Raw genomic sequence first — 26886 nt, 5'->3', positions numbered from 1 at the left:
GTTCGCAACTTGGGCGTCCTCGATCCACAGCTCACATTAGAGAAACACCTTTCAGCTGTGGCAAGGGGGGGCATTCGCCCAGGTTCGCCTGGTGCACCAGTTGCGACCCTATTTGGACCGGGAGTCACTGCTCACAGTCACTCATGCCCTCATCACCTCGAGGCTCGAATACTGTAACACTCTCTACATGGGGCTATCTTTGAAAAGTGTTCGGAAACTTCAGATCGTGCAGAATGCAGCTGCGAGAGCAATCATGGGCTTTCCCAAATATGCCCATGTTACACCAACACTCCGCAGTCTGCATTGGTTGCCGATCAGTTTCCGGTCAAAATTCAAAGTGTTGGTTATAACCTATAAAGCCCTTCATGGCACTGGACCAGATTATCTCAGGGACCGCCTTCTGCTGCACGAATCCCAGCAACCAGTCAGGTCCCACAGAGTGGGTCTTCTCCGGGTCCCGTCAACCAAACAATGTCGCTTGGCGGGACCCAGAGGAAGAACCTTCTCTGTGGCGGCCCCAGCCCTCTGGAACCAACTCCCCCCAGAGATTAGAATTGCCCCCACCCTCCTTGCCTTTCAAAAGTTGCTTCAAACCCACTTCTGCCGCCAGGCATGGGAGAACTGAGATATACTTTCCCCCTAGGCCTTTACAATTTTATGCATGGTATGTCTGTATGTATGATTGGTTTTTATATAATGGGCTTTTAACTGTTTTTAGTATTGGATTTTGTTATATACTGTTTTATTGTTGTTGTTAGCCGCCCCGAGTCTGCAGAGAGGGGCGGCATACAAATCCAATAAATAAAAAATAATAATAATAAAATAATAAAAGCTAAATTGGAACTAGAAAAGGGTCAATGGAATTCACCGGGGCTGGACTTGGGTCTCCTGTGGCAATGCAATGATTCTAAACTGATGACAGATTTAACTCCATTTTCAAGCTCAGCTTGCTCTGGTCCCACAGGTTACTACAATTTACTGTAGTAACAGTTTGCGTACCTGTTATTACTTACAAAGGCAGCACTATGCTACATTAAGAATGAGAAACATTCTACAGTATATGCTTACAATGTTGGTGAACTATATTTCCATAATTCCTTATTGTTCTCCAATTATATCTTGATGAGATGCTGGACATGACACACTAGCTAAGTATTTATAAATAAATGGAATACTAGTTTTAGATAACTAAATATTTTTACAATCAGCTGCCTTTGGAAAGTGAATGTCAAAATAATTGAGAAAACAAAAATCCAAGTGGGAAATTATTATCACCACCCTTATTATCACCACCCACTGCTACTGTCATCTGCAACTAGCAATTTGCCCAAAGCTAGTTTGAGCCATTCTATAAAGCAGTTTTAATACCAGTTTTTAAAATATTTAAATATTGTTGATGGAACAAATAGGAGAAATATCTGATTCGATGATTAAATAGAATATATAAACATAAAGATGTGTGCTTGTGTGTTTGTCTGAAAATGTCACCTTGCAAAGGGCATAAAATCAATATCCCTCACTCATGTTATAGCAATGGCACTTAGACATATAAAGCTTGATAGTGCTTTACAGTCCTCTCTAAGTGGTTTAGAATCAATATATTGCCCCAATAATCTGGGTCCTCATTTTACACATCTTGGAAGGATGAAGGATGGTTTAACCTTGAGCCTGGTGAGATTCAAACTGCCAAATTGCAGGTGGCTGGCAGTCAGCAGAAGTAGACTGCAGTACTGCATTCTAACCACTGCACCACCATGGCATGCCGCCCCTCTCCGAGGACGGCTCACAGCATATACAAAAAACAGAAAACAGTAATAAACAATCCAATTAATAATTCATTAAAACAATCCTTAAAATTCTAAGTTAAAAAAGCTCTTATTACCATTCATTCGACAATCATACCAAAAACATTCATTGGTCAGGGGGAAAGATCTAAAAACTCCAGGTCTGGTGGCAAAGATAGAAACATAGAAGTCTGACGGCAGAAAAAGACCTCATGGTCCATCTAGTCTGCCCTTATACTATTTTCTGTATTTTATCTTAGGATGGATATATGTTTATCCTAGGCATGTTTAAATTCAGTTACTGTGGATTTATCTACCATGTCTGCTGGAAGTTTGTTCCAAGGATCTACTACTCTTTCAATAAAATAATATTTTCTCATGTTGCTTTTGATCTTTCCCCCACCTAACTTCAGATTGTGTCCCCTTGTTCTTGTGTTCACTTTCCTATTAAAAACACTTCCCTCCTGGACCTTATTTAACCCTTTAACATATTTAAATGTTTCGATCATGTCCCCCCTTTTCCTTCTGTCCTCCAGACTATACAGATTGAGTTCATTAAGTCTTTCCTGATACGTTTTATGCTTAAGACCTTCCACCATTCTTGTAGCCCGTCTTTGGACCCGTTCAATATCTTTTTTGTAGGTGAGGTCTCCAGAACTGAACACAGTATTCCAAATGTGGTCTCACCAGCACTCTATATAGCGGGATCATAATCTCCCTCTTCCTGCTTGTTATACCTCTATCTATGCAGCCAAGCATCCTACTTGCTTTCCCTACCGCCTGACTGCACTGTTCACCCATTTTGAGACTGTCAGAAATCACGAAAGACAAGGAGGGTGGGGGCAGTGCGAATCTCCGGGAGGAGCTGATTCCAGAGGGCCAGGACCCCGAAAGAGAAGGCTCTTTTCCTAGGTCCTGTCAGCCGGCATTGTTTGGTCGACGGGACCCTAAGGAGACCATCTCTGTGAGACCTCATTGGTCGCTGGGATTCGTGCGGCAGAAGGCGGTCTTGGAGATAGTCTGGTCCTATGCCATGTAGGGCTTTATAGGTCATAACCAACACTTTGAATTGTGTCCAGAAACAGATCGGTAGCCAATGCAGTCGTCCGCAGAATGATGACGAGATATGGGCATGTCTTGGAAGGCCCAAAACTGCTCCCGCGGCTACATTTTGGACGATCTGAAGTTTCCGAACACTCTTCAAAGGTAGCCCCATCTAGCTTATCTTATAGTGTCAAAAGCTTAAGTAAATCATTCTTTACATCTTAGTCCTTTTAGTTTATTGTCAAGGGCCTATATGTATAGTATGTCATAATATAGCCTAATTTCATGAACTCTATTAGATCAGAGTTAACCAAGTTTCAACTGCCACAAACCCATTTGTATATTTTAAAAACAGTAATATCAGAATATGCTTTGCTAGTATGGAAATTGGAGAATATAAATTAAGTAACAACAATGAATATGTTCATTGATAGTTATTAATACAAGTGAGCAAACAGTACTAAATACAAAGAAAATGCAAAGATATTTTATTGATAAACTATACTTAAACTTTTTCACGAGCATCTTAAATCCAGCTAATGATTGTTGATAGCCTTATTACCTCATGTGAAACATGCTGTAAGTAGGAGTTATCTGGGAATACATCTCCAGATCCATTTTTTTAATTGTTCCATAACTTGCTTACAAAGCTGGGAAGAGTCAGCTATATCAAGGCCATATTTTTGTGCTAACTGAGTCGAATATCTGCTAGTCTATGGGTATTCAATAATAGTTCCTTTAAACAATTCCAGGAGAAGAAAAGAGGAACAAATGGATATTTTTATGATAATACGAGAAAATGGAAGTAAAAGAAAACAGGAGAAACTCAACTTTGCTTTACCTGCTGATAGGCAAAACTTTTAATTAGGGAAAACATTATTTCTATAGGAATAAATTAGGAAGATATTTTATGGAAACTGTTTCCTACTTCATTAAAGGCCATTTTCATTGAATTTATTCCTAAGTTACTTTTTATGATAAAGAAAATTAAAAAGAAAGGACTTACATCACTTTAAATAGGATTCCTATTTGGACAGAAGGACTGTCATATACATATATCCAAATGCCACTCACACATCATAAAGAAATCTCCAGAACCATAAACCCTACAAACTTGAACTTCTAGGTGCTCGCTAACTTCTTGACTTCTAGGTGCTCGCTAAGAAAGGATTTTTCAAAATGACCATCAGATCATTAGCAATTTCTTATATTATTATTAACACGCTTTGATGCTAAGGAATTGGATGTGCTACTCCCGCTCCCCACCTGAAAATAACTCTTTTCCAACTGCCAGTGGGCGTGGCCAGCATGTGACTCCTCTGGCCTGCAGGGTGGAAGTTTAGATATTCTACTCCATGCTAAGTTTCATAGCAAAGCACAGGTATCCAGTACAGTGGTACCTCTACCTACAAACACCTCTACTTGCAAACCTTTCTAGATAAGAACCAGGTGTTCAAGATTTTTTGCCTCTTCTCAAGAAACTGTAACTGGAAAAGGCGGGAAGGAGCCTCTCTAGGAATCTCCTGGGAGGAAGCAGGGCTGGAAAAGGCAGGGAGAAGCCTCTGTGGGGCCTCTCTAGGAATCTCCTGGGAGGAAACAGGACCTCTACCCTCCCTGTGGTTTCCCCAATCGCACGCATTATTTGCTTTTACATTGATTCCTATGGGAAAAATTGCTTCTTCTTACAAACTTTTCTACTTAAGAACCTGGTCACGGAACGAATTAAGTTCGTTAGTAGAGGTACTACTGTATTAATAATGAAATGTTTTTCAACAAGTTCAGAAATTTTTCTAAGTAACGATAATGATCGTGGATGGAGATGCAGGCACATTCACTACTACTTTTTGCCTGTCATCAGCAAACTCATCAACTACTAGGAAGGCACCATATAAACACAATTCAGAGAAAAACCCGAAGCATGAATTCCAGTAGAGAGAAGTTCCTAGAAGAAGGGCTCCGGCATGAGTCTGAAAGCTCAGAAGAGTAAAGCTCCCAGTGACTGACCCAAATTTGATTTTGCAATATATTTATTCCTTGAAACTATGAAGTATAACTAACTCCAGGCCCTTCCAAGGGCTTCTGGTCCTATATGGATATTCATAAACAGTTACGCTAGACAGGTAGCAAAATGCTGATTGAATTGCACAAGCTTAATTTTCAAAAACTTTTGCTTATCAAAATATTCTATCATTGAAACATTACCTAAATATAATGCAAGATTATAAAATAGCTTTTACTTACACATCCACAAATAGTACATAATCTTTACTGTTTTCTGGAACTCTACAGGGATGTCTACTGAAAAATCCTGGTAGAAACAAGGGCCCACTGGGAAGCTTCCTGGAAGTGGAGGCCAATTGTTCTTTCTTCCTGCAACGGCAAAAGGCAAATGCTTTGGTATACATTAAGGGTCACTACACATTTTCCATTTTATAATTTCTGAAGAAAGGTTTATGAATCATCTCCCGATTAAGCAGATTGCATTCCAACAGCAATTTGCACATACAAAGAAACATGCGCTTAATTTCCCATAGAGAATGGTAACTGCCTGAAAAAAGTTTTGAAATCCTACAAACATCCTACCCTGAATTAACAGAAGTCAGGCATTATTTATTTTCACTTGGAACTGCCTTCATTAAAAGAGGCTTCACATAAAGTAGGAGGAATCTCCAGGCTGTGGCTTCAACTCTGCACAGCAATGTCCTTTTAGAAAAGCCATTACTGCTGTTCTGGTTTCTGGTAGAAGTTTAGTAATTACAAATAACTCTCATTAAATGCATCATTTCATGAATAAAGCAACTCCGTTTATTTCTCTCCTGTATTTTCAACACATTCCAGACATCACTCGGTCCATTATCTCTCTCTCTCTCAGCCGCATTCCTCACATTCCTTTTCCTGCTTCACTTAGACAAGATTTATTTCTTAACTATATCGCTTTAAAAAAGACAGCAGCACTGACTAAATACAATAAAAAATACTTGGCTTACTTTAGCGTGGCGAAAACACCTCCATATTTCTTTTCAGCAACGTTGAAACTCCACCCTTCTTCTCCACTAGTCCCCTGACGTGCCAAATACCTCACTACAATATTTAACCCATTCCTCTCCTTAATATAGTTGGGGGTAAGATCAAAAGCAACATGAGAAAATATTATTTTACTGAAAGAGTAGTAGATCCTTGGAACAAACTTCCAGCAGACCTGGTAGATAAATCCACAGTAACTGAATTTAAACATGCCTGGGATAAACATATATCCATCCTAAGATAAAATACAGAAAATAGTATAAGGGCAGACTAGATGGACCATGGGGTCTTTTTCTGCCGTCAGACTTCTATGTTTCTAATATCTTCTTCCAGACCTTTGCTCTCTACGTTTCTGAATCCTTCTGAATTTAGGATTCACCCAGCGCGTGTCTGATTCTCCCTCACTAGATCCTGAACTCATAGCCCCATCCTGTGGCTGGCCTCCCACCTGTTATACTACCTGTAACCCCGGGCCCCCCACTACTTCATAAACACTATCTGAATCTGAGTCCTCAATATCTTCATAATCCTCCAACTGATCAAGAGTATGTACAACACCTGCCAATGGAAGCTTTCTTCAGTCTAATAGTTTATTTATTTATTTTAGAGCTAGCTCACTCTACTAACTGTGAATCTCACCAAAACCAAAATAGTTTTCTATGTCACAATACGTGTTGTAGATCAGAGGTCCCCAACCGCCGGTCCGCGGACCGGGACCGGGCCGTTGGAGCTTTTCAACCGGTCCGCGGCGCCAGGGCCCCCTCGGCCTTTCCGCATCACCAGCGGCGCTCCCCCCGCCAGCCAGCCAAGCCCCGCGCCCGCCGGAACCGGCTCCTCGCTCTCCCCCCGCCGCCCGCCGCGTTTGCAGGAGGTGGGGAGGGTTGGGCGGCCCGCCAAGGCCAGGAGGGACGCCGCTGCCCCCCCCCCTCCTTCCCTCTCTCCGCCCGCCGCTGCGCCTCCTTGACAACGAGAGGAAATGCCGGCAAAGGCTTTCCTCAGCGGAGGCCGGCGAAGGTGATATTGAATGTCGGGGGAGAACGGGTATTTGCACGCGCTCCCTATCTCCCTGCTAGCCCACTCGGAATATTCAAAATAAGAAAAACCTTTGCCGGCGAAGGCTTTTCTTATTTTGAATATTCCGAGTGGGCTAGCAGGGGGATAGGGAGCGCTTGCAGCCGCCCGTTCTCCCCCGACATTCAATATCACCTTCGCCGGCCCCGCCTCTCCTCCAAACCCCCTTGCTGAGAGCCCGGGGCGAAAGTGCTCTCGCAAAGGTGAGGCGGGCAGGGCGTGCGCGCGTCATCGCTGAGAAGAATGGAGAGAGAACGAGAGTGAGTGAGAGCAACAGACAGCAAGATAGAGAGAAAGTGAGAAAGAGAGAGTGAGAAAGGGGGGGGGAGAGAAAGAGATAGCAAGAGAGAGAACAAGAGAGAGAAAGAGCGTGAGAAAGAAAACAAGAAAGAGTGAGAGAGAGAGAAAGCAAAAGAGACAGAAAGAAAACAAGAGAGAGAAAGTGAGAAGAAGAGAGAGAAAGAGGGGGAGAGAGAGAGAAAGAGAGAGGGGGGAGAGAGAGAAAGAGAGGGAGAGGGAGAAAGAGAGAGGGAGAGGGGGGAGAGATAGCAAGAGAGGGAGAGAGGGAAAGGGGGAGAGAGGGGGAGAGAAAGAGAGAGGGAGAGAGAGAGGAGATAAAGGAAGAGGAGAGAGAGAAAGGAAGAGAAAGAAAGAAAGAGGGATAGAAAGAGAGAGAGAGTGAGAGATGCTCAGTGAGCCTTTCTTTGAAGTTGCCTTTCTTTCTTTCTCTTTCTTGCTTTCTTTCTTGCTCTTTTTCTTTCTCTCTTTTACCTTCCCTTCCTCTATTTCTTCTTTTCTTTCTCCTTCCTACCTTCTTCCCTTACTCTCCCCTTTCATAAGTTTCCTTGCTTCCTTCCTCTGTTCCTGTCCCTTCCCCCTTTCTTTCTTTCTTTCTTTCTTTCTTTCCTTCCTTTCCTCCCTCCATTTCTTGCTTTCCTTTTCCTTCCTCCCTTCCTTCCTCCCTCATTCCCTTCTTTCACTCCTTCCTCTCTTACTCTCCCCTTTCACACCTTTCCTTGCTTCCTTTGCACCCTTCTTTTGTTCCTGTCCCTTCCCTCTTTCCTTCCTTCCTTCCCACCCTCCGTCCATTCATTCACCCATTCCTCTCTTGATCGCCCCTTTTACGGCGCCGCTGACAGCTAGCTCTCCCCCCCCCCCCACCGGGCCATGGAAAACTGGTCTAGCTTAAAGCCGGTCCCTGGTGCAAAAAAGGTTGGGGACCTCTGTTGTAGATGAATGGGGATATGAGAAAAAAATGTTACTAGCAATGGGCTATGCCTTTGTATTCATCTCCTACAGACTCTCCCATGCCTGCTGGGGGAGGGGAGGAAAGACCACCACATATGCTTAATTGTGAAAACAATGTAATTAAAATAATTCACTTCTTAAAATACACAAAATCCCAATGCCTAGACTGAATAATTACAATAAGTTCTTTAAGTAAAATAAAACTGAAGTGGCTCAATGATGAAAATGTTTTACAAGTCAGGAAGTTCTTTTGTCTCTCTTGACAACTATTTCTAACCCCAGGGAAACAACGGACGTGAAGAACAATAGTTTCAAACTGGTAGAAAACAATCTCCTTATGAGTAATCTAGCATCAAGTGCCTGAAAGTGTCATCTATCATTTTTACTTCCAGGAGAAGACCGATGAAGTCTTCCTCAAATTCAGTTCACTTCCAGGTGACTATGCAGACAGGTTGATATTCTTTTCTCGGCAATTAAGGTTAAAGTGATTGAGAACAGCTATGCTTTTTAACTGTGGCCTACAGTTTGGAAATTTCCCTATGGGTTTCTACTGAATTTATATTGGTATGTTCTAGCTTTTCCATGATCAGTCAAGACTGGCTAGGTGCTGCCATCTGCTGTAACAAAGATTGACAAATTTCAGACAATAAATTGCTAGCACCAATAATTTTTTTCATCACAGCCCATTGTCTTACGATACATCAACCTACCCCCCTGCTGATTGAGGCTCTGCATCTCTCTTTCCCTGCGATCTAGTTCAGCTGCTTTTCGCTCCAATTCTTCCTGTCGCTTAAGCAGATCAGCCTGGGCCAAGGCATGCTCCTAAGGAAAAATAAATCCAGAAATTGTTCTGGTTTCTGGTAGAACTTTAGCTATTACACATAGCTCTTACTAAATGCAGTATTTCATCAACAAAGAAACTCCATCTTTATTTCTCTTCCCTTCCGTATTCAAAATACAGTTCATACTAGCACATTCCTCTTCCTCCCGTTATCTTTCTTAATTGCATTCCTCATGCATTCCTCCCAGCCTTCTCCGTTTAACAAGATTTATGTACTCACAGCATGATTTGCAGAATGCAGCTGCGATAGCAATCATGGGCTTTCCCAAATATGCCCATGTTACACCAACACTCCGCAGTCTGCATTGGTTGCCGATCAGTTTCTGGACACAATTCAAAGTGTTGGTTATGACCTATAAAGCCCTTCATGGCACCGGACCAGATTATCTCAGGGACCGCCTTCTGCTGCACGAATCCCAGTGACCAGTTAGGTCCCACAGAGTGGGTCTTCTCCGGGTCCTGTCAACTAAACAATACTGCTTGGCGGGACCCAGGGGAAGAGCCTTCTCTGTGGTGGCCCCAACCCTCTGGAACCAACTCCCCCCAGAGATTAGAATTGCCCCCACCCTCCTTGCCTTTCGTAAGCTATTTAAAACCCACTTCTGCCGCCAGGCATAGGGGAATTGAGATGTTCTTTCCTCCTAGGCCTTTACAATTCTATGCATGGTATGTCTGTATGTATGTTTGGTTTTTATATTAATGGGTTTTTAATCGTTTTTAGTATTGGATTATTATTGTATGCTGTTTTATTATTGCTGTTAGCCGCCCCGAGTCTCTGGAGAGGGGCAGCATACAAATCCAATCAATCAATCAATCAATCAATCAATCAATCAATTATTTAAAAAGAGCAGAAATGACTGTAAAATAACACGGAATGTATTTGCTTGCTTGGGAGCTGAACAAAATACCTTTCATTTTAGCCCTACAACATTGAAACTCCACCCTTCTTCCCCACTGACCCACCTGACGTACCAAATACATCACTCCAGTATTTAACCCATTCCTCCCCTTAATATCTTCTTCCAAACACCTGTTCTTTACATTTTTGGACCCTTCTGAATTTAGGATTGACCCAGCGAACATCTGATTCTTCCTCGCTAGATTCTGGACTCATAGCAACATCCTGTAGCTGGCCTCCCACCTGTTCTACTACCTGTAACCCCACGCCCACCACTAATTCATAAACACTATCTGTATCAGAGTCCTCAATTTCTTCATCATCCTCCAACTGACCAGGAGTATGTACAACAGAAATAAGCGGTAAAAATGGCCTGCATAAAAACGTTAACTTTCATTACAGATATTCTCTTATAAATAATTCCAAATATACCTTTGCAATTTGAGTATAAGCGGGTGGCTCCTCAGTTGGTTTCATGATAGCAGGTTGTGTACTGGGCACATTAGGAAGTTTGACATTTCCTGGTGGTGCCTAGTAAAAAAAAATTAAAAATCAAAATTATTTTTGGGACACTTCAGATCTTATCTTACATTATACGGGACTGCAAGATATATATGAAGCATTACTATAATTTGCTGGATACTTTATGCATTTCATAAACTATGTATTGACATACTAGTGATATCTAATCTGCTACACTTTACAAGTATTATGTCCCATAACACAACTATAAGATTACACTTTGTTGTTAAAATAGCCTGTTTCAAACATTATTTACTAAAATACAAATAGAATTTGGTATGTAATAATATAATGAATTCAAAGTAACACATAGAAGACTGACGGCAGAAAAAGACCTCATGGTCCATCTAGTCTGCCCTTATACTATTTCCTGTGTTTTATCTTAGGATGGATATATGTTTATCCCAGGCATGTTTAAATTCAGTTACTGTGGATTTACCAACCACGTCTGCTGGAAGTTTGTTCCAAGGATCTACTACTCTTTCAGTGAAATAATATTTTCTCACGTTGCTTTTGATCTTTCCCCCAACTAACTTCAGATTGTGTCCCCTTGTTCTTGTGTTCACATACAAATTTTGCAGATTAAAAATGCCATCTAAAAGAGAGATAAAAATGCTTACCGTTCTAGAGTCTGAGAAAGGGTTATACTCATCTAATCCTGGTGGAACATTTCTAGTAACTTGTGTAACAGAAGGATCCTATCAATAGAGGGGGAAAAGAGAGAAAAAAAATTATAGAAAATATGTATAAACTAGCACTGGTCCCCAGATATGAACCAAAGCAAACACTGAAAGCAGAGTTTGAGACTTGTGACAGCTATTTAAACTAGATTCTTTCTAGAACTCAACACAAAATGAATGTTGGCTTATCTGAACGTTCACTCTATGAGCGCTGCGGGAGAGTCCAAGCATGTGTTATCTTCTCATCTGATTGGATAGGGACTAAATTGCAATTTCTTTGGCCACGCCTCTTCCTCTGGCCGAGGCTCCAGTTTTTTTCAATGAAGATCTGGATCTGGAGAAGATGCAGTCCATCGGGTACATCGACCATTCCTGGACCCCGTATCATACCAGAACAGGATGTGATTGGACTCTCCCACAGCGCACATAGAATGAACATTTAGGTAAGCCAACGTTCATTCTGTGTGCTGCTTGGAGAGTCCAAGCATGGGATACTCAAGCTAAACTGAAGTAGGGCAGGAAACAGATTGGTCCAGGGTCCCCTTGGCCAATAGAACCTGTTGCAACACTTGTCTCCCAAACACTACCTTTGCCGAGCGAACATGCCCAGTTTGTAATTCCACACAAATGGTGATGGCCAAAACTACAGGGCTACTCTACAAATCTCGAAGATAGAGGCCTGCGTTGCCCATGCCGCCATGGTGGCCACACTCCTGGTCAATTAGTCTGCTTGGGTGTTGACTACTCCTGAAATATGGTCCACTTGTAAGAAGTGCAGGTGATATTGCCGAACAGCAAAGGCTTCTAAAAGAGGCAGCCGATGTTAGGCTTCAAGCCTAAGTCAGTTTTGAGGTCGAATTGCAAGGCGGTGTTGTAGGTAGCAAGTGGCAATGGCAGTAAACCAGTGGTCAAACGCTGCTCCATTGGGCACGGAGGCTGCACCACCCACAAACACCCTAGACACTTTCCAGCCAATTTAAAACTGTTTTTTTTAATTTCCAATGAAGTCCAATAAATCTGAATTTAAAACCAATTAATTGCAATTATACACTGAAATTAATCAGGAGCAACTCAATCTGTGTTTTTCAAGGCTATCTGGAATTGTTTCCTAGAAGGCAAATACATATCGGTAGTTCTTGACTTACAAATCCTACATTTATTGACCTTTCGAAGTTACAGTGGCACTGGAAAATGACATTTATAATTGTTGAGGCATCCCATAGTCACATGATCAAAATTCTACCACTTGACAACTGGCTCAAATTTATGAAGAATAGGATGCAGATGAAAAACGTTGTCTGCGCTCGGTTCACAGATTTGCACAAATATAGTGGTACCACTACTTAAGAACGCCTCTACTTCAGAACTTTTCTAGATAAGAACCAGGTGTTCAAGATTTTTTTACCTCTTCTTAAAAACCATTTTCTACTTAAGAATCCAAGCCCGGAAGAATCTCCCAGGAAATTTGAGAGCGGCACGAAGGCCCGGCCAGTTTCCTGCCATTCCACCTTTAATCTCGCCTTTTCTGGGCTGCCAGAGGAGCCTTTCGGTGGTGCTTAAGGAGGCTTTGGCAATCCAGAGCGAATGGAGTATTTTCCTTTCTCTGGGTGCTTGGAGAGGGAATAAACCTCTGCCATTGCCCAGAGAAAAGAAACACTCCCTTCGCTCTGGGCAGCGACTGTCCTCCTCCTCTTCTTCCTCCTCCTCCTCCCACCCAAATTCTGAGCTTTTATTTCTTTCCTAATGGGTTTGCATGCATTATTTGTTTTTCCATTGATTCCTATGGGAAAAATTGCTTCTACTTACACATTTTTCTACTTAAGAACCTGGTCACGGAACAAATTAAGTTCTTAAGTAGAGGTACCATTGTATTCAGTGAGGCATGTGCACATATATGGAGGCAGGGGAGTTGTGCACATGCACAGGGGGCAGCATGGGGTGTGTACATGCATGTGGGGGTGGGGAATGGGTATGGGCACATGCATGTATGCTATCACACGCACACACACCCTTTTAGCACACGAACCAAAAAAAGTTCGCCGTCGCCGTCCTAGACAATATTTCTCTTTCATTTCTATTTTCCCCAAAACTAATTTTACAACATTATCTTGGACTGATTGCAGTTTCTCTGCATGACCAAATCATGTGCTTTGGTAAGGAAAACTGCCTTAAAGTTGTTCTCTAGATCTAATCAGTCACATGATATAATCATGAAGTTTTGTTGCCATGCCTTCTAGATTATTTTTAATGATTTCCGAGTCTGGCTTATAATCCTATTCCCCGACTATTCATTCTCTCTCTCTCTCTTTCTCTCTCTCTCTCTCTCTCTCTCTCTCTCACACACACACACACACACACTCACACACACAAATAATAATAACAACAACAACAGTAGTAACAACAACAATAAATAATAATAATAATAATAATAATAATAGTAATAGTAATAGTAATAATAATAATAATAATAATAATAATAATAATAATAATATATTAGATTTGTATGCCACCCCTCTCCGAAGACTCGGGGCGGCTCACAACAATAAACAATGCAGTACAAATCCAATATTTAAAACTATAGCTAAAAACCCACTATCATTTAAAAACAGTCAATACTACCCAATCATAACCACACATAAATCTTACTAGCCAAAAAGGGGATACATCAATTACCCCATGCCTGGCGACATAGATAGGTCTTCAGCGTCTTGCGGCAGGTGAGGAGGGTGGGAACAATTCGAATCTCTGGAAGGAGTTGATTCCAGAGGGCCGGGGCTACGACAGAGAAGGATCTTCCCCTGGGTCCCGCCAGATGACATTACTTAGTTGACGGGACCCGGAAAAGGCCAACTCTGTGGGACCTAATCAGCCGCTGGGATTTGTGCGGCAAATGTACACAAGTGATCTATACAATCTCATTCCAAGAATTAGCAAGCTAGCATTTTCTTTTGCAAATTCCATGAATCGTGCAAAATGGTTCCTAGGTATGTTTGATTTTTTATTCTAAGAACTTAATGAACAGTCCTAGCAGGAAGGGTTTTGACACTGACTACAATTGCAATTAAAGTGTTATAAATATAGTATACTCTTCAATGTTATTTTTAGAGAACACACACACACACAAAAGTTTTTGTTAACCTGGCTTGATTATTGGACTACAGCCAGAAACCTGAAGATGCATTTCAACACTGGACCAAGCCAATTAGGAATTACCATTCTGAAACTAACAAATAGACAAAAAAGTAGGATCTGCAAATAACCTAAGAAGCAGGCCCAAATTTTATTCAACAGTAATATTCCAATATTATTAAAATGTATGAGATATGTGAGTTACATGTTCATTCTATCATATGACAATGAGACAAAGTACTAATTTTATTTCGGTATATCGCTCAGTCATTCTGAGCAAAAATCTATCTTCCAACCTACACTAAATTTTTCTCTTCTTCAATTAAGAGTCCTTCATTTTGAAGTGGATTGACTTGGGCTAAAAACAAAAAGCTTCGCTGTTAGCTGTTCAAAAGATTAACTATTTGTTTATTTATTACTGTTTCCAAAAAAGAAAATGGGTAGCTGGCAACATATCAAATATACAAATCTTAATAATAATAATAATAATAATAATAATAATAATAATAATAATAATAATAGAAACATAGAAGACTGACGGCAGAAAAAGACCTCATGGTCCATCTAGTCTGCCCTTATACTATTTCCTGTGTTTTATCTTAGGATGGATATATGTTTATCCCAGGCATGTTTAAATTCAGTTACTGTGGATTTACTAACCACGTCTGCTGGAAGTTTGTTCCAAGGATCTACTACTCTTTCAGTGAAATAATATTTCCTCACGTTGCTTTTGATCTTTCCCCCAACTAACTTCAGATTGTGTCCCCTTGTTCTTGTGTTCACTTTCCTATTAAAAACACTTCCCTCCTGAACATTATTTAACCCTTTAACATATTTAAATGTTTCAATCATGTCCCCCCTTTTCCTTCTATCCTCCAGACCAGCGTTTCCCAACCGGTGTGCCGCGGCACACTAGTGTGCCACGAGACACCGTCAGGTGTGCCGCGGCGCCCCTAGGAAGCTCCAGCTGGGCGGGGCGCTGCCGGTGCCGGACCGCCGTATCCGGCGTTCTCCTGCTGGGCCCCAAAGAAGGAAGGCGGGAAAAAGGAGGCAGGAGGGAGAGGGAAAGACATAGAGGGAGGGAAGGAGGGAGAGAGAAAGAGAGCAAAAAAGAGAGGCAGAAAGAGGGATGGAGAGAAAGAAGGGAAGGAAGGAAGAGAGAGAAAGAGGGAGGGAGAAATAGAGTGCAATGGAGGAAGAGATATTTTTTTTGTCCTAACTTTTCTTTAGCGGGGGAGCTAAAGAAAAGTTAGGACAAAAAAAATATCTCTTCCTCCATTTCACTCTATTTCTCCCTCCCTCTTTCTCTCTCTTCCTTCCTTCCCTTCTTTCTCTCCATCCCTCTTTCTCTCTCTTCCTTCCTTCCCGCCCCCCCCGCCCCCGTTCAGTGTTCCCCAGAATTTTGAAAACATGAATAATGTGCCGCGGCTCAAAAAAGGTTGGGAAACACTGCTCCAGACTATACAGATTGAGTTCATTAAGTCTTTCCTGATACATTTTATGCTTAAGACCTTCCACCATTCTTGTAGCCCGTCTTTGGACCTGTTCAATTTTGTCAATATCTTTTTGTAGGTGAGGTCTCCAGAACTGTATTCCAAATGTGGTCTCACCAGCGCTCTATATAAGGGGATCACAATCTCCCTCTTCCTGCTTGTTATACCTCTAGCTATGCAGCCAAGCATCCTACTTGCTTTCCCTACCGCCTGACTGCACTGTTCACCCATTTTGAGACTGTCAGAGATCACTACCCCTAAATCCTTTTCTTCTGAAGTATTTGCTAACACAGAACCGCCAATACAATACTCAGATTGAGGATTCCTTTTCCCCAAGTGCATTATTTTACATTTGGAAACATTAAACTGCAGTTTCCATTGCTTTGACCATTTATCTAGTAAAGCTAAATCATTTACCATATTACAGACGCCTCCAGGAATATCAACCCTATTGCACACAAATAGGCAAACCTTCCCTACCAAACCTTCCCCTATGTCACTCACAAACATATTAAAAAGAATAGGACACAGAACAGACCCTTGTGGCACGAAGAAGAAGAAGAAGAAGAGCCGTGACACCAGAACAACCATAACAGTAAAAAAATACCACAGAGATTCACAAACACATCAATCCCAGGCCTGAGAACATACTTTTGGCTGCACTCAGGCATAGCTTTAAAAAGACAGGGATGGGCCACAAATAAATAGGTGCAATTAGTATTGCTATTTTATCTGCAATCTGTTGTAAGTGGAAAACATTCTTTTTCTCTCTCTCAAATTAAGAGCGAAAAGATTATGTTTAAAGATTACCATAATTTTTATTATATTTTAATTCTTAATACCCATGTTTTCCCCCAAAGTAAGGCCCTTATAGTTTTTGCTACCCTGGGTCTTATTTTCGGGGGTAGGATGTCATCCATTGGCTCACTTCACTTGCTCATGTCACTCCCAGCCTCCTTTTCACTATCAGAGATCTTCAAGAATTTCTTTGGCTTCAGAGAGTTGCAGACAGGCCTTGCACACCTTGGCCCATCCGATCTGGAGCTCCGTTATCGGCTACAGAGGCCTTCAGGAAAGCCTTGCCACCTGCAGAAGAAATGGGCCGAGTGTGCGAGGCCTGGCTGCAGCTATACAAAAGTAAATAGTGGGCAGCTCCATCCCTACCCTAGCTTAATTTTTACCTGTGTACCTTGGGGTGGCTGGGGGTTTAATTAGGGTTTATTTTATGGGTAGCTAATACTTATTTTCTGAGTAGGTCATATTTTCGGGGATACACAGTAATATACAGTGGTACCTCTACCTACAAACGCCTCTACTTATGAACTTTTCTAGATAAGAACCAGGTGTTCAAGGTTTTTTTTGCCTCTTCTTAAGAACCATTTTCCACTTACAAACCCGAGCCTCTGAAACTGTAACCGGAAAAGGTGGGGAGAAGCCTCTGTGGGGCCTCTCTAGGAATCTCCTGGTAGGAAACAGGGCCAGAAAAAGCAGGGAGAAGTCACTGTGGGGCCTCTCTAGGAATCTCCTGGAAGGAAACAGTCACGGAAAATGCAGGGAGAAGCCTCCGTGGGGCCTCTCTAGGAATCTCCTAGGAGGAAACAGGGCCCTTACCCTCCCTGTGGTTTCCCCAATCGCACACATTATTTGCTTTTACATTGATTCCTATGGGAAAAATTGCTTCTTACAAACTTTTCTACTTGTAGAACCTGGTCACGGAACAAATTAAGTTCGTAAGTAGAGGTACCACTATATTTTGATTGGCATTTCATAAGTTTATCATTTAAAATTTTTATATTTTCAAGTTCTTGTTCTTCATATCTCTACACTGCGCAGATCCAATCTGATAGCTCCATTGCCTAAATAAAGTAATGCAGCTGAATAATCTCTCCCTCTTCCACCTTCCTGAAAACTGAGGCAGAATAACATCATGCTTTTCTTCCACTCATAAATTGCTATGTGTTTTATATATGTAGTGTAGCCTAGAGGTTAATTCTGTGTCTTACAAGGCAGAGGCTAAAGGTTCAAATTCCAGCAAGGGTATGGCTAGCTGATGAGAGGAAACAACCTCGAAATAGATCTATACTAGTCTCCCTTCATTTTCCATTCAGCAAAAATGTTACACAGAGAGAAAGAAATAGGTTAGATACCCATCCCCTCCCATCGTAGAATAACAGATGGTGGGTATTCTTTTCAATTATGATTCATAGGAATGTTAAGATTTATGGAAACTTTGGAGTTATGGTACAGTATCTCTGCTCATTGCCAGGAGTTTGATCCTGACCACCTCAAAGTTAACGCTGCCTTCCATCCTTCTGAGGTTGGTAAAATGAGGACCCAGATTGTTGGAGAGAATTTGCTGGCATTTGTAGACCACTCAGAGATTGATATAAAATACTAAGGGAGTGGAATATAAGTCTAAGTATTATTGCTATTTTCAAGTAATTAAAAATATGATTTACTATGAAAAAGTAAATCGTAGAGTGGCGAGATAGTGACAAGAGCTACTACAGGGTAATACAGTGATGCTATTCAAGTTATGTTTCTCATGTTCTCTAATAGATGTTATTCTTTCATTGCATTTGACCATCACCTTTCTCATTGTGAACAATCAATGAGACAAAGATATATTATTTTAAAAAAGTATCTATTCATATCTCAGTATGGCATTTAACTATCTTAATTATTCAGGGAAGTTGAAAGCCTAACTAACATTCAGAACAACACTTATTCCTCTATTTTAGGATATAAAACAGAAAGAATTCTATGTTATAGAGTAGACAAAAATACAAATAAAGTTTCTTTTGGGGGTTAGCTATATGCAACGTTAACTCATTGCAGTCAAGTTGTTTATAAATCTGCAATATCTAAAATACAATACATTTTCATGGCAGCCATTTACTTGTAAATTAACTCAGAGCAGAAAGTTTTAAAATGAAAATACCACTAAGTAAATTACTTTTTAAAAATTAGTTACCGTGACTATTGGAATTGCAATTTCAGCACAAACATCAAAACAAAAATAGCACTATCCAGGGAAATCAAAGTTGGATGCAATTTTAACGATTGGTAAAAGAAGTGAACTATGCTGCCAATATAACAAAAACGTAAACAATCAACAAATCCTATTTAGTACCAGTACTGCTTTAATGGGTGAATATGACTTAGTTCAAAATACAACAAATATTATAGCTGTTGTAATATATCCTTAGAGCTTTCCCTCAATAAATTTAGGAAGATGAAAAATATAAAACAGCAAATACTGGGAAATGAAGTGCTTTCTATTAACTTCTATAGAAGAACTGCAGTGGAATACAGTACATTCCATAAGGCAAATATTTTACAATTATTAAATAAAATGTTGATGTAACTATTCATAGAAATTAAATATTATTTGTACAGCCATTAGAAAACATATTTAATATCTACATGAAACCGCTGGGCTAGATCATCCAAGGACATGGGGTGAGGTATCATCAATACGCCGATGATACCCAGTTGTACATCTCCACCCCTTGTCCAGTCAACGAAGCAGTGGAAGTGATGTGCCGGTGCCTGGAGGCTGTTGGGGCCTGGATGGGTGTCAACAAACTCAAACTCAACCCAGACAAGACGGAGTGGCTGTGGGTTTTGCCTCCCAAGGACAATTCTATCTGTCCGTCCATTACCCTGGGGGGAGGGGGAATTATTGACCCCCTCAGAGAGGGTCCGCAACTTGGGCGTCCTCCTCAATCCACAGCTCACATTAGAGAAACACCTTTCAGCTGTGGCGAGGGGGGCGTTTGCCCAGGTTCAGCTGGTGCGCCAGTTACGGCCCTATTTGGACCGGGAGTCATTGCTCACAGTCACTCATGCCCTCATCACCTCGAGGCTCGACTACTGTAATGCTCTCTACATGGGGCTACCTTTGAAAAGTGTTCGGAAACTTCAGATCGTGCAGAATGCAGCTGCGAGAGCAATTATGGGCTTCTCTAAGTATGCCCATATTACTCCAACACTCCACAGTCTGCATTGGTTGCCGATCAGTTTCCAGTCACAATTCAAAGTGTTGGTTATGACCTATAAAGCCCTTCATGGCACCGGACCAGAATATCTTCGGGACCACCTCCTGCCGCACGAATCCCAGCGACTAGTTAGGTCCCACAGAGTCGGCCTTCTTCGGGTCCCATCGACTAAACAATGTCGCTTGGCGGGACCCAGGGGAAGAGCCTTCTCTGTGGGGGGCCCGACCCTCTGGAACCAGCTCCCCCCTGAGATTAGGATTGCCCCCACCCACCCTCCCTGCCTTTCGTAAACTCCTTAAGACCCACCTCTGCCGTCAGGCATGGGGGAACTAAAACATCTCCCCCTTGCCCATGTTGTTTTGCCATTTGATTGATTGACTGTGTGCCTGTTTTTTATATATATTGGGACTGTTTTATGAATTTTAAATTGTAATTAGATTGGTGGGCATTGGATTTGTTATTATGTACTTTTTTTATTATTGTTGTGAGCCGCCCCGAGTTTGCAGAGAGGGGCGGCATATAAATCCAATAAATCTAATCTAATCTAATCTTTACAAATGATTTGGGAAAATGGAGGAATATCAGCACATCTGGATGTATCTGTCTCATATTTTTAATAGGGGGTTTAATAGGGAGTTTTAATAGGGAGTTTCCAACATTGATGCTATCTCCCAATGTTCTGAAAGTAACACAATATTTATCAAAATAGATTTAACTACAGGAATTTGTATAATTTATATACACGTAGTCCTCAACTTAGGACCACAACGGAGCCCAAAATTTCTGTTGTTAAGTGAAACATTTATTAAGTGAATTTGCCCCATTTTGACTTTTCCTGCCACAGTTGTTAAGTGAATCTGGTTTTCCCATTGACTTTGCTTGTCAGAAGGTTGCCGATGCTGATCCCATGACCCCAAGGCATTGCAAACGTCATAAATGAGTCAGTTGCCAAGCATATGAATTTTGATCATTTGGTCACGGGCATGCTGCAACAGTCATAAGTGTGAAAAATGGTCATAAGTCACTTTTTTAAGGTCGCAGTAGCTTTGAACAGTCACTAAATGAACGGTTGTAATCCAAGGACCACTTAACCTGACAGAATGCCATGTTGGTTGTACCATTTGTTGTTTTAATGTTGCGCCTCCTACAAGAAAGCTCTAATATGAAAGTCTCTAATATTTTGTGCCTTAAGATACTCTTCCATCCACTGGACTGGACTAGAATATTGTTCTCCTTCCTCAACATTTTACTCATTCTGCAAGGCATTTGGGTCTGGAAATGAAACTTTTTCCCTATCTGATTAATTGGCTTATATTTTGGCTTATCTTCTTCCTATTCCACTAGAATCAGGGAGAACTATTTTATTTATTTATTTATTTATTTATTTATTTATTGGATTTGTATGCCACCCCTCTCCGGAGACTCGGGGTGGCTAACAGCAACAATAAAAACAGTGTACAATAGTAATCTGATGTTAAAAACGATTAAAAACCCATTAATATAAAAACCAAAGACATACATACATACCATGCATAGAATTGTAAAGGCCTAGGGGGAAAGAGGATCTCAATTGCCCCATGCCTGACAGCAGAGGTGGGTTTTAAGTAGCTTATGAAAGGCAAGGAGGGTGGGGGCAATTCTAATCTCTGGGGGGAGTTGGGTCCAGAGGGCCGGGGCCGCCACAGAGAAGGCTCTTCCCCTGGGTCCCGCCAAGCGACATTGTTTAGTTATAATGTGTTATAAAACTATGTTATAATAATGCAATTTTTACCTTCCTTGAGGAAAAAGATTTTACAACTCTGCTCAAGATTTTACAACTCAAGCAACCAGTCAATCCTGAACTATTTCAAATGACTCATATCCTTCTCTGTGACTTTTTGTATTGTATTAGAGAAGATACCAAACCTTGGGTTTCGTCTTACCACACTCGTTGCCATGCCAAACCTTTTACTGACAAACCATCTGGAGTAACGCATTCCTTCACCTTGGTAGAGAGATCACAGGATACAATTTCCCTGAACATTTATTGCTCACCTACCATGTATCAACTGCCAGGATATTATTCTGATAGTACCTGCTATTACCTTGCCCACCCTCCTTGCCTTTCGTAAGTTATTGAAGACCCACCTATGTCACCAGGTATGGGGAAATTGAGATATCCCCAGGTTTATATAGTTTATGTATGATATGACTGTGTTGTATGGTTTTAATGACGGGTTTTTAGATGTTTTTTAAATATTGGATTTGTCACTTGTTATTATTGTTGTGAGCCGTCCCAAGTCTTCGGAGAGGGGCGGCATACAAATCTAATAAATTATTATTATTATTATTGTTGTTGTTGTTGTAACTCAATGTAATCCATCATAGTCTCCTGCTGCCCCTGAGACAGCTCAACTATTTGTTCAGTAAGTTTGCCAGAATCTAGACCTAAGCTTGCCCAATTATCTTACATTTTTCAGAGGCATATAATTAACAGCTCAATTCTGGAAAGTTGCTTCAATTATTGGACATTAAGCTCCACCTACATTGCAGCTGGAGAAATCAAGAGTGCATATGCTACCTTGAGAGTATTAACTTCCTTTTTGCAAAAACTACCAGCAAGACAGCTGATCTTTTCACTTCAGCTAAATTTGCTTTCAAAATGCCTCTATTCAGAAGTCACTGTTTCAGTTCACTGTCATGCCTGCTATCAAATTTATCCCCGTTGTAAGTTATCTGCGAGGCCTCCTTGTGATCTCCTTAAAGAACAGCTAGATAATGCCAAAACACTGCAAGTCCTCTGTTGTGTTACTGTGAAGGTCTCCTATTACATTTAGCTTGCAAATGTGATTTGATTCTACCCGATTTTTCTTTTCTCCTCTGCTAAGAAGCTGAATGCCTAGTGGAACATTTTAGACTACTTGCATAGATAAATCCCAACACAACGGCCATCCATGCTGAAGGTCTCCATGGTTTCCCACTCCTGTCATGAATCAACACACTCCCTTATATATTACATCATCCCCAATCTTGGGATTGGAGATAGAAGAATTTAGGTGGAAATATGGTATACATCTGTCTCAGGAGAGACACAAAGGAACATCTTAATCATTGGAAAGGGAATTCAGGAAGGAAGAACAGCTCACTACTGAAAAAAGTTGAAAACTATGAAAATAAAAGTTGAAAAGATATGAAAATTCTCCCTCTTTTTGCTTTCTTCTATTAGGAAGGGGATGGGGAGGAACTTTGGAAAGCACTCAAATTTCCACCAAAGAAATGGAAATTTCTGCCCTCCCCACATCCCCAAGCAGGAAAAAGGCAAAGTTAAGGTAGTTGTGTTGTCCACTCTTACCAAGAGAGATATGATGCCTTCCATTACATTCGGAGGGTGAAAGGGAGAAGATGCTCCTGGAACTAGCACATTGCAAAGAGGGGAAAGGGAAAACAGAGAGGTACCTTAAGGTCTAAAGTTGACAAATTAGGAAGGAAAAACCCTTCAGTCTAGTTAAAAATTTGGGCTCATTATATAATCTGAGAATTCTACCTTGTACAAGCGTATTTAGTATTTCCAAAGAACACCTTACCTTGATCCCTGAAACCTACTATATGCAGGTTTCCAGCAAATTCACTAGAGGACAGATACTTATGCAACAGAGTAAGCTTTAAAAGCTGAAAGCTCAGAAACTACCAAGATAGTGTTGTGGTTAGCTCTGACCCAGCTTCTGCCCCAAGGAATGTGCAGGTAGATGTGGGGGAAACATCCACATGCCCCAGGCCTGTTTTGCTCCCGATGGAATCTGCCGGAGAAACCTCCTCTGACCAAGGAAGCGTGAGTGACAGGGAAGAGGGGAATTTGGCAGACAGAATTAATGACACATCCATGCATGCGTAGAGTGATGCATAGGAGACAACAACTGAAGGATTATTACAAGAGAAAATGAGGCCACCTGTGGTTGGGTGGGGCTGCTGTAATTAGTGCTACAGATAAAAGTGCAGCCTGGTGTTTTAGCCTCATGGCAGTTTATCTGATTCATTGTTTCGTCAAGATCGTGTTTTTTGTGCTGTTCAAGATTGTGTGTAGACTCTCTGGACTTTAGAATTGGACTCAATTTCCCAGTTATTGGGTGAGCAATTGGATTGCATTTAACCTGTGCCTTGTGTGTACCAGAAAATCCCTTTGATATTTAAAAAGGGAGCTGTTTCGGTTTTTCTGTTTATAAAAACTTTTGGGTTTTCCTTTTATCGTGTGGTGTGTGTCTTCCTGGACTAATTACCCTGTAATTACGGGCAGTTGAAACATGCTGGCAGAACAGATAGTATAACCTTTCAGAAAAGCACATAGCATCTTAAAGACTAAACATTTATTACAAAAGAAGGCTTCAGGAATTATAACTCACTTCATTAGATGCACTGTGAAAAATCACATGCATCTATGAAAGAAGAGAAGACACAGAATAATGAAAGGTCAAAGAGAAATTAAATATAGCATGTGGAGATAATTATAATGGCCATTGTAATGGTAGGTAGTATTCTGTTCTATTTTTCTTCCAACTTGACAAATCCTAAGCACATTTTAAATAAATACTGTAAGTATTTAAGACAATAATTTAAAACAAAGCAGATATTAATCAGAAATTCTCTTCGTTTGCTATTAATTAATGGCATCTAGAAACTATTATATTTTCTTTAGAGACTTTAACACTGCCATCTGTCTAAGGCCCTTCTGACAATTTTGAAAAGAAGAGAAAACATAAGAGAAACAAGGGGGGATTACGGTAAATTAAATGCTTACTTAATCTAGCATTTTCCTCAAACGGCCTATGTAGATATCTGAAGGAAGTCCACATATAAGAACATTGCAATAATAGCACCTTCCTGCTAGCAAATAAACTAAGAAGTATAGTAGATTGCTTATGATACTGAAAGGAGGACTTCGACATTCAGATGTGGACTGCAAAACATGGGATGATGACTGCTAATCCAGCCCTAATTAGAAGTAATCTTTAGGATAAGTTAATCAATAATTTGTCTAATAATACATGTTGTAAGTATTGGTTCTTTTTACTTGTCCCGAGCCATATATCATCCTATATGTTTTTTTCCCATTACAGTACTTGCTTAGGTATCGCTTTCTCCCAACTAAAAAAAAGTGTGACACTTTTCAAATGACTTCAAGACCCTTGATTATTATCATTGCACTTCCTCTTGCATTTTTCCTGCTCTATAGTATTTTCTTAGCTTCAGAATTATACATACAGTATGTCCAATGTGGTTACGCCACCGATTTTTACAAACACATTACAGTGTTAGTGATTTATTTTTGGTTTCTTTCTTAATAATTTCTGTAAGCAATGTTTTCCACAGTGCAACAGCTTCTTTTCACATTAAGCTAACTCTTCCAGCCAGTTGGAACAAACTAATGAACTAACTTTCTTTCTTTCTCTTTCTTTCTTTCTCCTCCTTCCTTTGTCCTCCTCCTCTCTCTCTCACACCCTGTATTTTTATAAAAATGGCAGATGAAATTATTATTCATTGTTCCTGCTACCTCCTACCCCAGGTTGGGGCAGTCCTTGGGGAAACCCAGTTTCCCCAAAAATTTTATGTTCATCCTGCATACTTAATCTATCTTACATGTAAGACTTCTGGTTCTGCCTTAGCCACCCCCCAGTGGGGGGAAATCAGGTTGGGGAGCAGGGAGAGAATGGGAAGACTGAGAATGGAGAGAAGGAAGGAGGAAGGGAAGGGAAAGGAAGGAAAGGGAAGGAGGGGAGGGAGGGAGGGAGGAGAAATGGTATTACTCTGGAAACATACAACTATTAAATATGAATCTCTCTCCCCTTTTATGGAAAGCAAACAAGTTCCTTGATAGATAATTATATATATTATATAATATAATATATAATTATAATTTATAATTATAATATAATTAACTCAGTTCTACCCAATAATATACAGTATTGGGTAGAACTGAGTTAATTACATTAGTCCGGCCCTCTAAAACCATCCCAATTTCTCATGCGGCCCTATCGCAAAATCAATTGCCCACCCCTGCTCTATAACCTTCATTGTGTATTATTGTGTATTTACCGTAAGTGTTTCCCAACCTTGGCAACTTGAAGATATCTGGACTTCAACCCCCAGAATTCCCCAGCCAGCATTCGCTGGCTGGGGAATTCTGGGAGTTGAAGTCCAAATATCTTCAAGTTGCCACGGTTGGGAAACACTGGTGTATTGGACAAAACAAATAAATAAAATAAAATGAAGCCATTTAAAAAGTACCAATAAATAAACTCACTATTTCTTTCCATCATTGACTTTTCCTAGCCAGGAGATGGGGAAGAAGGCAGGCAAACGTCAAAATCGGACAGGCAGAACCTGACCACAGAGGGCAGCACCCTTCTGGGGAGAAGCAAACCCCAGGAGCATCCGAGCCTACTACACCCCTCCGCACACCTGTCCACCCCTTCGAGGGCAGAACATCGCTCATGCAACCAGGCAGCCGCCTCTTCCTCTTCCTCCTCTTCCCCGGAGAAAGGCAGGGAAGAAACAGCCGGTTCCCAAATGGAGCTTCCTTGGGAGGCCAAAGATCGGGATCTCTGTCTCCCGCAAAAGGGTGGAAGAGGGCGGGGCGGAACAGGACGCCGCCGCCGCCGAAGGTAGAATTTGCAAGTATGTCCACCAAGAATAACGAACAACGAACGCCCCGCTCCCCTCTCCGGGGCGCAACTCGGCGTGCTGATCCCCTCCTTGCCTGCGTCTCCCTCCCCTCCTTTACCTTGAAAGGGTTGTTAAGGTCCGGGTCGACGAAAGGGTTGTTGTCGAAATCCGACATCGCGTCGACGGTCAAGCAGGCGCTGCGATGCGCGAATGGCGGCCGCCAGCGACTTCGGTCGAGTGCCCCCCAGACAGCCCCGTCCCTGCCGAGGTAGATCCGGCCCGAAGCCCCGCCCACTCCCCCGAAATCCAATCGGAGCCCGATAGGCTAGCCGGCTCTCCAAGATGGGCGCCCAGGAAATGAGGTAAGCGGCAGGTGCGCGAGGGGGCGTGGAGGTGGAAGAAGGATAAAGCGGGAGGGAGGGGAGATTGAGGAAGGGGGCGTGCTTCTCGTGTGTGTGGTGGGGTGCGATTCGTGTCCAGCGTTCTCCCTTTCTGTCTCGCGTGTGCGTGTCCAA

The 26886-nt window shown here is 41.5% G+C and overlaps 1 protein-coding gene across 3 annotated transcripts in view; it reads right to left on the bottom strand.

Annotated features, from left to right (window-relative positions):
* Nucleotides 1-26684, bottom strand: part of SCAMP1 (secretory carrier membrane protein 1) — a 52977-nt gene extending 26293 nt beyond the window's left edge. For 2 of the 3 annotated variants that reach the window (XR_011558354.1, XM_070743221.1), the window contains exons 1-5: nucleotides 26490-26684; nucleotides 11053-11130; nucleotides 10343-10441; nucleotides 8882-8993; nucleotides 5070-5198 (exon numbers count right to left, since the gene is read on the bottom strand). Coding sequence is in view for 1 of the 3 variants with exons in the window: in XM_070743221.1 (XP_070599322.1) it covers nucleotides 5070-5198; nucleotides 8882-8993; nucleotides 10343-10441; nucleotides 11053-11130; nucleotides 26490-26546 (475 nt within the window). In the remaining 2 variants the exon portion in view is untranslated. The remainder of the gene's footprint in view (nucleotides 1-5069; nucleotides 5199-8881; nucleotides 8994-10342; nucleotides 10442-11052; nucleotides 11131-26489) is intronic. The other variant, XR_011558355.1, reaches the window with a different exon arrangement.
* Between the last annotated feature and the right edge of the window lie 202 nt (nucleotides 26685-26886).

This window comes from Erythrolamprus reginae, chromosome 2 (assembly GCF_031021105.1).
Source record: "Erythrolamprus reginae isolate rEryReg1 chromosome 2, rEryReg1.hap1, whole genome shotgun sequence".
Lineage (NCBI taxonomy): Eukaryota > Metazoa > Chordata > Lepidosauria > Squamata > Dipsadidae > Erythrolamprus > Erythrolamprus reginae.
The sequence above is the reverse complement of the archived record's forward strand: the minus strand, read 5'-3'. Positions and strand labels throughout refer to the sequence as shown.